Genomic DNA, 13380 nt, shown 5'->3' on the forward strand with positions numbered 1-13380 from the left:
TGGATTTCATAGTCAGCAGCAAAGTGATGATGGTCACAAAGATCTAACAAGCTATGGCCTGGATTTCCCCTTTCCTGATGTTACTTTGATTCCAGCATCAGCTCAAGGGAATCTCTGACATCCAGCAACAGTGGTATCCTCAAGCAGGCTAAGCATCCAATCACATCGAAGAGTTCTCACAGACAGTAAACCAGGAAGTAAAAAACACTGATTATCCTTCATTTTTAAATCATTTTACAGAGAGTCAAATAAAGATTGGGACAAACATATGGGATTAGGGTAGAAGCTGAAATATTATAAACAAACTTTTTTTTAAATATGTTTTTTTATTATTTTAAATATTTGTAGGATTTATTTTATCACAATGGAGAAATTTGACATTCCACAAATATAAAATTAGTTTTTCTGGGCCAAAGAGGTTGTTCAGCAGTAATTATGAATTTAGTACACTGTTAAAAACTCAGTTACACCTCATTCAACAAGATAGACTAATAGCGTAAAGTCAGAGAGTAAGACAGCACAGAAACAGGCCCTTTGGCCATCGTGTCTGTGCCGGCCATCAAACACCTACCTATTCTAATCCCATTTTCCAGCACTTGGCCCGTAGCCTTGTATGCTATGGCATTTCAAGTGCTCATCTAAATACTTCTTAAATGTTGTGATGGTTCCTGCCTCTACCACCTCTTCAGGTAGTGCATTCTAGATTCCAACCACCCTCTGGGTGAAAAATCGTTTCCTCAAATCCCCTCTAAACCTCCTCCCCTTACCTTAAATCTATGCCCCATGGTTATTGACCCCTCTGTTAAGTGAAAAAATTTCTTCCTATCGAATCTATCAATGCCCCTCATAATTTTGTACACCTCAATCATGTCCCCCCTCAGCCTCCTCTGCTCCAAAAAAAAGAACCCTAGCCTTTTCAGTCTCTCTTCATAGCTGAAACGTTCCAGCCCACTTCTCCCTGCTGCTTTCACATGCGTTCAAGTCCTCTGAAGAAGGAATTTTCCTCCACACAAGATCAGGGGGCAGGTTGTTCAACCTTGCCCGTCTAAGAGCGAAGTCCAAAGTACGGAAAGTCCTCATCAGGGAACTGCTCTACGATGACGATGCTGCTTTAACATCTCACACTGAAGAGTGCCTGCAGAGTCTCATCGACAGGTTTGCGGCTGCCTGCAATGAATTTGGCCTAACCATCAGCCTCAAGAAAACGAACATCATGGGGCAGGACGTCAGAAATGCTCCATCCATCAATATTGGCGACCACGCTCTGGAAGTGGTTCAAGAGTTCACCTACCTAGGCTGAACTATCACCAGTAACCTGTCTCTAGATGCAGAAATCAACAAGCGCATGGGAAAGGCTTCCACCGCTATGTCCAGACTGGCCAAGAGAGTGTGGGAAAATGGCGTACTTACACGGAACACAAAAGTCCGAGTGTATCAGGCCTGTGTCCTCAGTACCTTGCTCTATGGCAGCGAGGCCTGGACAACGTATGTCAGCCAAGAGCGACGTCTCAATTCATTCCATCTTCGCTGCCTCCGGAGAATCCTTGGCATCAGGTGGCAGGACCGTATCTCCAACACAGAAGTCCTCGAGGCGGCCAACATCCCCAGCTTGTACACACTACTGAGTCAGCGGCGCTTGAGATAGCTTGGCCATGTGAGCCGCATGGAAGATGGCAGGACCCCCAAAGACACATTGTACAGCGAGCTCGCCACTGGTATCAGACCCACCGGCCGTCCATGTCTTCGCTTTAAAGACGTCTGCAAACGCGACATGAAATCCTGTGACATTGATCACAAGCCGTGGGAGTCAGTTGCCAGCGTTCGCCAGAGCTGGCGGGCAGCCATAAAGACGGGGCTAAAATATGGCGAGTCGAAGAGACTTAGTAGTTGGCAGGAAAAAAGACAGAGGCGCAAGGGGAGAGCCAACTGTGCAACAGCCCCGACAAACAAATTTCTCTGCAGCACCTGTGGAAGAGCCTGTCACTCTAGAATTGGCCTTTATAGCCACTCCAGGCGCTGCTTCACAAACCACTGACCACCTCCAGGCGAGTATCCATTGTCTCTCGAGATAAGGAGGCCAAAGAAGAAGACTTACGACACCACCAATTTTCGTGTCATCTGCGAACTTACTGATCATACCTCCTATATTTATATCTAAATCGTTAATGTACACTACAAACAGCAAGGGTCCCAGCACCAATCCCTGCGGTACACCACTGGCCACAGGCTTCCACTCGCAGAAACAACCCTCGACCAACACCCTCTGCCTCCTGCCACTAAGCCAATTTTGGATCCAATTTGCCAAATTGCCCTGGATCCCATGGGCTCTTACCTTTGTAACCAAACTCCCATGCGGGACCTTATCAAAAGCCTTACTGAAATCCATGTAGACGACATCAACTGCTTTGCCCTCATCTACGCATCTAGTCACCTCCTCAAAAAATTCAATCAAGTTAGTTAGATACGATCTTCCCCTGACAAAGCCATGCTGACTATCCCTGATTAATCCCTGCCTCTCCAAGTGGAGATTAATGCTGTCCCTCAGAATTTTTTCCAATAGTTTCCCAACCACTGATGTTAGACTTACCAGCCTGTAATTACCTGGTTTATCCCTGCTACCCTTCTTGAATAATGGTACCACATTCACTGTCCCCCAGACCTCTGGTACCTCTCCTGTGGTCAGAGAGGATTTAAAAATTTGTATCAGAGCCCCTGCTATCTCTTCCTTTACCTCACATAACAGCCTGGGATACATCTCAACTGGGCCTGGGGATTTATCCACTCTTAAGCCTGCTAAAACAGCTAATACTTCCTCCCTTTCAATGCTAACATGTTCAAGTATATCACAATCTCCCTCCATGATCTCTACACCTACATCGTCCTTCTCCATAGTGAACACGGATGAAAAGTAATCATTTAAAACCTCACCTATATCCTCTGTTTCCACACACAGATTGCCACTTTAGTCCCTAATGGGCCCTACTCTTTCCCTGCTTATCCTCTTGCCCTTAATATACTTATAAAATGCCTTAGGATTTTCCTTTATCTTGCCTGCCAGTGTTTTTTCATGCCCCCTCTTCACTCTCCTACTTACTTTTTTAAGTATCCCCCTACACTTTCTATATTCCTCCAGTGCCTCCACTGTTTTCAGCATTCTGAATCTGCCATAAGCCTCCTTTTTTTTCCTGATGCAATCCTCTATATCCCTCGACATCCAGGGTTTCCTGGACTTGTTGGTCCTACCTTTCACCTTAATGGGTACATGTTGGCTCTGAACTCTCACTATTTCCTCTTTGAATGACTCCCACTAATCTGATGTAGACTTTCCTACAAGTAGCTGCTCCCAGTCCACTTTGGCCAGATCCTGTTTTATCGTACTGAAATCGGCCTTCCCCAATTCAGTACCTTTATTTCCAGTCCGTCTTTGTCCTTTTCCATAACTACCTTAAATCTTACAGAGTTATGGTCACTATCCCCGAAATGATCCCCCACTGACACTTCTACTACTTGTCCAGCTTCATTCCCTAGGATTAGGTCCAGTACTGTCCCTTCTCTTGTCGGACTTTCTATTTACTGGCTCAAAAAGCTCTCCTGTATGCATTTTAAGAATTCCACCCCTTTTAAGCCTTTTGCACTAAGACTATCCCAGTTGATATTAGGGAAGTTGAAATCCCCTACTATTATTACCGTATTATTTTTACACTTCTCTGAGATTTGCCTACATATCTGCTCCTCTATCTCTCCCTGACTGTTTGGAGGCCTGTAGTACACTCCCAGCCAAGTGATTGCCTCCTTTTTGTTTTTAAGTAAAAGTGAAGGTTCATGTCAATTCAAGTGATTTCAGAAGATTTCCAACTGCAGGGACTTCAACAGCACACCATGTGGAGGACCAGTTTAACTGTGCATGTGTAGACACCAGATGTTGCTGTCAGTTTCACAATTGTAATGACAGTGAATGCTGACAGTTTTGTCATCATTACAACCACAAATTCAGGGCGATTGTTAGACAGCCCAAATCATAACAGTCATATGTAGAAAATTTGTTATCACTATTTCCACTATTAATGTTAGAGTAACTGCTCTGTTGTTACCAGGTGTGTTTCTTATTCCGTTTTTAGAATTGTGGACCTAAAATTGTCATCCTTCAATCCTCTGATATGATTGCAATATTTATGGAATTCTAAAATTATGAACCAAAGCACCTTTAATTCCTTGAGAATTCTGGGATACATCCTATCTGGCCCATGAACTTCCAGTTACTGCATAATTGCTATCTTTTATGTGAATTATGTGTTGCTTAGAACATGCTTGGTTATGTTCCTATACTAACTCACAAGTTTGTTCTTAACAATCAACTCTAAATTTTCCAGTACCTGATGTAAGACTAATGGGCTGGGTTTTTTACTTTATATTTACATTTTATATTATAGTTGTGGAATGTGGGCATCACTGGCAAGGGCAGCATTTATTGCCCATCCTTAATTGCCCTTGAGAAGGTGATGGAGAGCCACCTTCTTGAACTGCTATAGTCCGTGTGGTGTGGGTACCCCACAGTGCTGTTATGTAAGGAGTCCCAGCACTTTTACACAGTGATGATGAGGAATGGCGATATATTTTCAAGTCAGGAGAGGAATGTGCAGGTGGTGATGTTTGCATGCGTCTGCTGCCCCTGTTCCTCTAGGTGGTAGAGGTGACAGGTTTGGAAGGTGCTGTCAAAGGACCCTTGGTCAATTGCTGCAGTGCATCTTGTAGATGGTGCACACTGCAGCCATGGTGGGCTGCTGGTGGAGGGAGTGAATTTTTAAGGTGGTGAATGGGGTACCAATCAAGCGAGCTGCTTTGTCCTTGATGGTGTTGAGTTTCTTGAGTATTGTTGGAGCTGCGCTCAACCATGCAACTGGAGAGTATTCCATCATACTCCTGACTTGTTCCTTATAGATGGTGGACAGGTTTTTGGGGAGTCAGAAGGTGAGTTACTTGCCACAGAATTCCCAGCCTCTGACCTGCTTTCGTAGCCACTCGTATTTATGTGGCTGCTCCAGTTAAATTTCTGGTCAATGGTAAACCCAGGATGTTGATAGTGGGGGGTTCAGCGAAGATCATGCCATTGAATGTCAAAGGAAATGGTTAGATTCTCTCTTGTTGGACATGGCTATTGCCTGGCAGTTGTGTGGCAGGAATGTTACTTGCCATTTATCAGTCCAAGTGTGAATGTTGTCCAGGTCTTGCTGTATGAAGGAATGGTCTGCTTCATTATCTGAAGAGTTTCAAAATGGAACTGAATGTTGTACAATCATCAGTGAACATCTCCACTTCTGACCTTATGATGGAGGGAAGGTCATTGATGAAGCAGCCATGTTCTGCGGCTGAGATGATTGGCCTCCAACAACCACAACCATCTTCCTTTGCACTAGGTATGACTCCAACCAGTGGAGGGTTTTCCCCCTGATTCCTGTTGGCTTTAATTTTACTAGGGCTCCTTGATGCCACACTCGGTCAAATGCTGCCTTGCTGTCAAGGGCAGTAACTTTCACCTCACCTATGGAGTTTCACTCTGCATTTGCCAGCCTTCAATTTTTCACCATTCATTTTAATTGATAGAAAAATTGTGGATTGGTGAGCACACAGCAGAAAATCCTGACCATCGTTTCCAGCAATGGGTACCTATCAGGATTTTTACCAGCAGTGTGTCTGGTTTCCGATATCAAACTGTGCCTGTCTATTGGAAGGGCTTCCCATTGGGTTGCTTGTCACAGTACTCCCTCCCCCCATCATAACAATAATCACATTTACAACTAAATGAACAGAATTTAAAAATCTCTACCGGGTTTAACTTTACATAAAGACAAAACAATCATCTTTTAAAACTTTAGAAACAGAAGAGTCCACATCACTCTACATAGTACCTCTCACTAGCCTAACGTCACACTCCTATCTAGACCTCTTGTGCCTCCATTTCAGCCAATTTCATATACACATTCAAGCATTAGCTAGGATGCTCAACCCCGTAAAGTAATGTAGAAACCCATTGGTGCTGTGTGCAATAATAATGAATCTACTCCCACAATGACAGTTCAAACTTAAATCCCAACTTAAATTCCAAGCTTAAAATTTAAAATAGGTTGTCACTGGATTCTCTCTCTTCCCCTGAACTATATGTGGCTTTTTCAAATTTCAAAGTGTATTTTTAAAATATATTTTCTGCCCTTTGTTGCTGATTGAGTTGTACCTACCACTGTCTGCATGCACTGTTTATCAATGATAGATAGTATACACATAATTGTATTCATCTGAATTCAATCTAGCAGTTTTGCACTGCCACTGAGTTGAGTGAAATAGATAGCTGCTACAAAAAATGTTCAAAAGGAACTGAAAAATTCATCTAACTAATTTAACTCATTGGTGAAACTGCAGCACCACTATTGTTATAAACTGTCCTTCTATGCTCAGAATATTCACTTGAAATTTATAATATTTTGTGCATTTTTTTATAACTGATATTTTAAATCTATTCAACTCCTGGCAATATTCAGTAAATGTTGTGGACACATTGGGGTCTAATTTTACAAGTCAGTAATAGTTTAGCACTAACCCTCATGTTATGTCAAAAACAATCACCAAAAAGGTAAAAGACATGATGAAGAAATGCCTTTTCACCATCATTGTAATTTCCAAGTCTTTCTTTTTTCATTAACATGTACTTTGATTGCTGCTTCTAGCATAGAAAGCACAAGTTCAAATTCAGTTTACAATATGAACGTTCGTGTATGTTAATATTTATGTTTTTTGTGATTTCTTTTAAAGGTCGCAGAGGTGAGAGAGGAAGAAAAGGAGAAAAGGGAGAGAAGGGCGAGAATGGTGAGTGTCTGAGTGGATCTTTTAAAATCAAAAGTGCAGTGGTAGTAAATGCCCATTTCACATGCCGAGATAGAGTTTACTGTATAATTAGAGAAGGTTAGAGCACAGTATCAGGCCATTTAGATTATCAAATCTGCACTGGTGTTTTACTCAAATGAGTCTCACTTGTTTACTAATGGCAGATGGACTGGCAGTGAGGCTCAGGAGGAACATTCATGCTGCTTCTGACCCCACAAAAATCACTTACACTTACCTTTTTCATTTTAGCCTGCAGCAGTTTTTTTTTGTTACTTCATCACAGTGGATTAATTTGGTTATTTCTAAATTGGGAGGGGTTAGATATTTTTATCTTTTTCTTATTTGATCTCTGCATGTGGACAATACTGTAAAGGCCATTTATTTTTCATTCCTTATGCCCTGAGAAGATGATGATAGGCCTTCATCTTAAACCTCTGCAGCCTTGTGGTGATGATGCTGCTATGATGGTGTTACATAGGGAATCCCAGAACTTTGATCCAACAATGATGAAAGAACAATGATGTATGTTCAAATAAGGTGGTGTATGACCTTAGAAGGGATAGTGTATTCGTGGCATTATTCCTCCTGGTCTTCTGATGTCATGGGGAGGAAGGTATTCTATTTTTGAGTACTTGATTCGCAATTATCATCTTAATCTGCTCTCTGAAATCTTGTTTCAAAAAGCATGGTGGCTTATCCAGATCAAAAGATATGGTGGGAACCAGAAACCAGGAACAATATTGAAGTAAAAGAAGGAAATGTTTTAAATTATTTGTATGAGGTGGGATTGGTGGTTTTCCTACATGAGAGACAATATAACGAGCACAAGTTGCTGTATATTCTTCCAAAAGGTTTCATTACTTTATTCTTACATGTTGGATATTTTATTATGAAGACTGTTAATCCATGTTCTGTTGAATATCTATAATGCCTTTCTGCCCACTTTGGCTGGATTTGTAATGCAGCATTTGGATTTTTCCATCATGATATCATGTAAAGGGGCCCTGTAGGTCTGCTTTTACTTGTAAATGCAAGTATTTCTAGCAGTACCATCTGTTAGCCATAAATCACAAGCTGTTAAACACTGCCAGGAACTCCCACATTATCAAAATAATCCACATTTACAACTCAGGCCTTCTAGATGGACATTGAACAGGGACATTGAACAGGGACACCCAGTATTTGTCCAATAATGAGCTCTGGTAATAATGGCATTTAGCTCTATGTGATGAATTGGATTGGCAGGTTGCCCTATTATAGAGTTATAGAGTCATACCGCACAGAAACAGGCCCTTCGACCCATCATGTCTGTGCCAGCCATACAGCACCCAACTATTCTAATCCCATATTCCTGCACTCGGCCTGTAGCCCTGTATGCTATGGTGTTTCAAGTGGTCATCTAAATACTTCTTAAATGTTGTTAGGATTCCTGTCTCCACCACCTCTTCAGGCAGTGCGTTCCAAATTCCAACCACCCTCTGGGTAAAAAAATGTTTCCTCAAATCTCCCCTAAACCTCCTGCACCTTACGCTAAATCTATGCCCCCTGGTTCTTTACCCCTCTGCTAAGGGAAAAAGTTTCCTCCTATCTAACCTAGCAATGCCCCTCATAATCTTGTACACCTCAATCATGTCCCCCCTCGGCCTTCTCTGCTTCAAGGAAAACAACCCTAGCCTTTTCAGTCTCTCTTCATAGCTGAAATGCACCAGCCCAGGCAACACCCTGGTGAATCTCCTCTGCACCCTCTCCAGTGCAATCACATCCTTCCTATAGTGTAGTGACCAGAAATGTACACAGTACTCCAGCTGTGGCCTAACTAGCGTTTTATATAGCTCCATCATAACCTCCCTGCTCTTATATTCTATGCCTCGGCTAATAAAGGCAAGTATACCATATGCCTTCCTAACCACCTTATCTACCTTTGCTGCTGCCTTCAGTGATCTATGGACAAGTACACCAAGGTCCCTCTGACTCGTCTCTCTTCATAGCTGAAATGCTCCAGCCCAAGGCAACACCCTGGTGAATCTCCTCTGCACCCTCTCCAGTGCAATCACATCCTTCCTATAGTGTAGTGACCAGAACTGTACACAGTACTCCAGCTGTGGCCTAACTAGCATTTTATACAGCTCCACCATAACCTCCCTGCTCTTATATTCTATGCCTCGGCTAATAAAGGCAAGTATCCCATATCCCTCTCTAACCACCTTATCGACCTGTGCTGCTGCCTTCAGTGACCTATGGACAAGTACACCAAGGTCCCTCTAACTTAGTGGAACCTGGGCTATTTCTCCACCACTGGATTTGGCAACACACATGGAGGTGCCTGCCTCTCGTATATTTTGTTAGTGTCAGTTTGGCTCAGTTGGTAGCATTTTCAGAAAGTTGTGGGTTAAATCCCCATTATAGACTACAGCACATAATCTAGGCTGACACTTCACTGCACTGCTAAGGAAGTGCTGTATTGTCGGTGATGCCACCTTTTGGATGAGACAATAAACCAAGGCTTCCTCTGCCTGCTCAAATGGACATAAAAAGATCCTTCGGTATGACTCAAAGAAGAGCTATTCTGCTAGTGTCCTGGCCAACATTTTCCCCTCAATAAACAACATGAATACAGATTATCTAGTCCTTCACTCATTTGCTGTTTATAGAATCATTTGCCAAGGGAACAGTAATTACACTTCAAAATTAATCCATTGCCTTTAAGGCATTTTAGGACAACCAACAGTGTTATATAAATGCAAGCTCTTTCTTTGTTTCTTTTTTTGAAGGGAACAATGGTCCCTATTTGCCCAGTTAGCATTGGAATTCCTCTGTGGAATTACCATGCATGTCCAGTAAAATAACATTTTCCCTTGATTTGCTGAATACTTTCTTAATCTGCTATGATTATTGGAAGTGTCCAACCAACTTTTAGAAGCTTTTAATAACCATTCTCTCTCCACAAAGCAGTAACGTTGATTTTAAATTATATAAAGCATGGACAATTCATTTAGTCAGATTTTCAGTGAAAAAAACTTATATATTATGTCTGCAAAGCTCAGAAGCAGAAAGGTGCAGTGACTGAAATATAGGTCAGGAAATTCCTCAGACCTACACTCGCTCCACTGGCATTACTTCATTAGGAAGTGTGGCAGAAACCCCATTTGTGTGCAGAAAAGGAGTCTCTGCCATACTTCTAGTGAAATAATGCCCTGAGGAATTTCCCAGTCATGGAATCACATAGAAATTACAACACAGAAACAGACTTTTTAAAAATGCATTCTTGGGATGTGGCTGTCACTGGCAAGGTTGGCCCCTCGCGGCCCAGAGTGGTGGGGAATCTTCTTCCTGAAAGTAGTTGCTTGCTGGGCCACTTCAGAAAGCAGTTAAGAGTCAACCATGCTGGTGTGGGATTGGAATCATCAGGTAAGGACATCAAGTTTCATTCCCTAAAGGAAATCTGTGAAAAGTTGGATTTTTACTACAATCTGTCAGTTTCATGATCAATTTTACTGATACCAGCTTTTCATTTTCAGACTTTTTTCAAAAAAGGAATTCAAATTTTCAGACTGGCAGCATTTGAACTAAACATTCTTGGGAATACTAAACCATGCCTCTGGATTTCTAGTCCAGTAACGTAACCACTATGCTACCATACACCTTGGCCCAGCCAGTCCATGTTGGTGTTTACCCTCCACCTGGGTTGTGGCTCTAATCCCATGTACCTCTCCTGTTCCCATTTTGCTTCATTCCCTTCTCCTTTGAACCATCTATCTAACCTATTCTTAAACGTTGATACAGTCCTGCTTCAATCAGCAACTCCATAACTTCACAACCTCTGTGTCCTTTTTTTGTTCTAGCCTTGTCAATGCATTTTTTTGACAGCTTTCCAGTCTGGAGGTCAGCCTGATTGACAAGTTTGGCTTTCACTGGATGGGAGCAGGCTGCAGCTGTAGGTATGGAGCCTGCAGTACCCACAGTAACTGCAAGTGCCCACAGTATCAGAAAATAGTGATCGAACAGTGACATCAGCAAAGAACATAGTCCAGATACTGATGCATACCCAGTGCAGGCAACTACTGATACAGATGGCTTGAATCCAAGGCAAGCAAACAAGTGGCTCAACTTTTAGCCCACACCTACCCCGCCAGCTGGGGGAGCTAATTGGTAAAGGAAGATAATAAAATAAGTTGGGCTGATTTTATGAAGACCTGGCTCTCAATGGACAACCTCACCCTCCACGAATATGCATTTGTGAAATCAACTCTTAGATGTAAAAGCTGAGCACCACAGCTACTTTCAACGCTCCAGTGAAAGGCTATAAATATTCACCCTTTCAGGAACTGACCATTTAGGACTCACTCAAAGGGTTGTGAATCTTTGGAATTCTCTAGAAGGTAGTGGATGCACCGTCATTAAATACATTTAAGGCTGGGATTGACAGACTTTTAGTCTCTCAGGGAATCAAGGAATATAGGAAGGGGGTAGGAAAGTGGAATTGAAGCCCATGATCAGCCATGATCATAGTGAATGGCGGGGCAGCCTCGACGGGCCGAGTGGTCTACTCTGCTCCTATTTCTTATGTTCTTATGTAATGCCACTTAAACTGCAATATCAGGTTGAACTTTCCAGGGGGCGTCAGGACCCCAACATTGACCCTATATGGGCATCGCTAGCTTGCTCATGTTATCAGCATGCTTGCCATCCTATTAAGGACAGCAGGCAGGTTCCCGAGTCTGGAGGCCCAATCAGAGGGTCCACAGTTCTGGACACACAGCAGTCCCACCGGGAGAGGTGGGCATTGCTGAGGCAGAAAGGTGAGTGCGAAGGCACCTCAACATGCATCGGGGACGTATCCTGATGCAGCTCCCCCCATTTTGCTGGCAGTCTCACCTCCATCCCCCATGGGGCTGGGAAAATTCAGCCCATCGTGTGCACTCACACATTCTAAGTACTTTAATAATTCATTAAGTAAAATTTAATTTCTTGAATTTTTTGTAGTTTGCTATTCATAATGTGCTGTAAAGGAAATTTCTTTTGCTGAAAATTATACCTAACTGACCCCATTAAAGTGTTTAGTCAACTATTCCAGTACAGCAACTTGCAGTTCAATTCCTGTAAATACATGCATTGTACTTTTATGGAGCAGTTTCACAGCACACTAACAGCCTCACACACTGCTGTTGTTCATACACTGCTGATGCAGCTGTTGAGGCCATGCTGTAATGATTAAACTGTGTGGTTATGTTCACTTGCAATAGTGCTGTGCACTGACATTATGCCCATCCTCTGTATTACTTACTCGCAGGTCTGCTGTGAGTAAATAGCTACATTTATTTTGTTTTTCCCTACTCTCTGTGTCTCCTACCTCCCAACCAATATCGATATATGTCATAAGGCTACCTCCAATTCTGTGCACTTTCATTTTTGCGAATAATCGCTTGTGTCAGTAACCTCCTCAAATAATTCAACTAGATTAGTTAGACCACAAATCCATGCTGATTCCTTGATCAGTTCATACTTTTCCAAGTGATCAGTCACTCTGTCTCCAAGGAAAGATTCCAGTAGCTTTCCCATAACTGATGTTAAACTGACAGGTCTAGTTGCATTTTTTCATTCCTTCCTTTCATTCTTAAATAATGGAGCGATATTTGCAATTTTCCAATCCAAAGGTGCAATTCCTGAATATAGAGAGCTTTGGAACACATCTGCAATTTCTTTGTCTATGTCTTTTAATATGCAGGGATGGAAACCATCATGTCCTGGAGAGATATTTATCTTGGTTGGATGTTAATCAGTTTGTTAATATATTTTTATTAGGAGAAATTGGACCTGTCATAAGACTGGTGAATGGCTCAGGACCTCATGAAGGCAGGGTGGAGGTTTTCTATGACCAGCTATGGGGAACAGTGTGCGATGATAAATGGGACAAGCAGGATGCAGAAGTGATCTGCAGGATGCTCGGTTATAAAGAAGCTTCTGAAATTCATACAGCAAATAAATTTGGACAAGGTAACATTCTATTTCTCAGAAAGTGAAAATGTCAACGAGTGTTCGGTTTTATCTTCTCGTCAACCAAGTTTTATGTTGGATGACCAGCAGCTCATTTTCCATTTAAATTTATGCCCTATGTAGAAATTCTTGTGTTTTTGTAACATCAAAATTACACAATCTTGCTGAGGGTGGAATTTGGGATTGGGTGCAGCTAAATTGCTCTTGCAGAGAGCCAGCACAGACTCAACAGGCCGAATGGCCTCCTTCTGTGACTAGGTGTGTAGATGAGGGTAGTGCAGTTGATGTAGTTTACATGGATTTCAGCAAAGCCTTTGACAAGGTCCCACCTGGAAGACTTATCAAGAAAGCAAATGCACATGGGATACAAGGTAACTTGATAAGGTGGATTCAAAATTGACTTAGCTGTAGGAGACAGAGAGTGATGACAGACGGTTGTTTTAGTGACTGAAAGCCAGTGTCCAGTGGCGTACCACAGGGATCTGTGCTGGGTCCCTTATTGTTTGTCAT

The 13380-nt window shown here is 42.3% G+C and overlaps 1 protein-coding gene across 2 annotated transcripts in view; it reads left to right on the forward strand.

Annotated features, from left to right (window-relative positions):
• The window catches only part of scara5 (scavenger receptor class A, member 5 (putative)), a 314240-nt gene that overhangs the window by 260414 nt on the left and 40446 nt on the right, over positions 1 to 13380 (forward strand). For both annotated transcript variants that reach the window (XM_068025691.1, XM_068025686.1), the window contains exons 7-8: positions 6805 to 6858; positions 12679 to 12870. In XM_068025691.1, the coding sequence (XP_067881792.1) occupies positions 6805 to 6858; positions 12679 to 12870 (246 nt within the window). The remainder of the gene's footprint in view (positions 1 to 6804; positions 6859 to 12678; positions 12871 to 13380) is intronic.

Source organism: Heterodontus francisci, chromosome 3, assembly GCF_036365525.1.
Source record: "Heterodontus francisci isolate sHetFra1 chromosome 3, sHetFra1.hap1, whole genome shotgun sequence".
NCBI classification, from domain to species: domain Eukaryota; kingdom Metazoa; phylum Chordata; class Chondrichthyes; order Heterodontiformes; family Heterodontidae; genus Heterodontus; species Heterodontus francisci.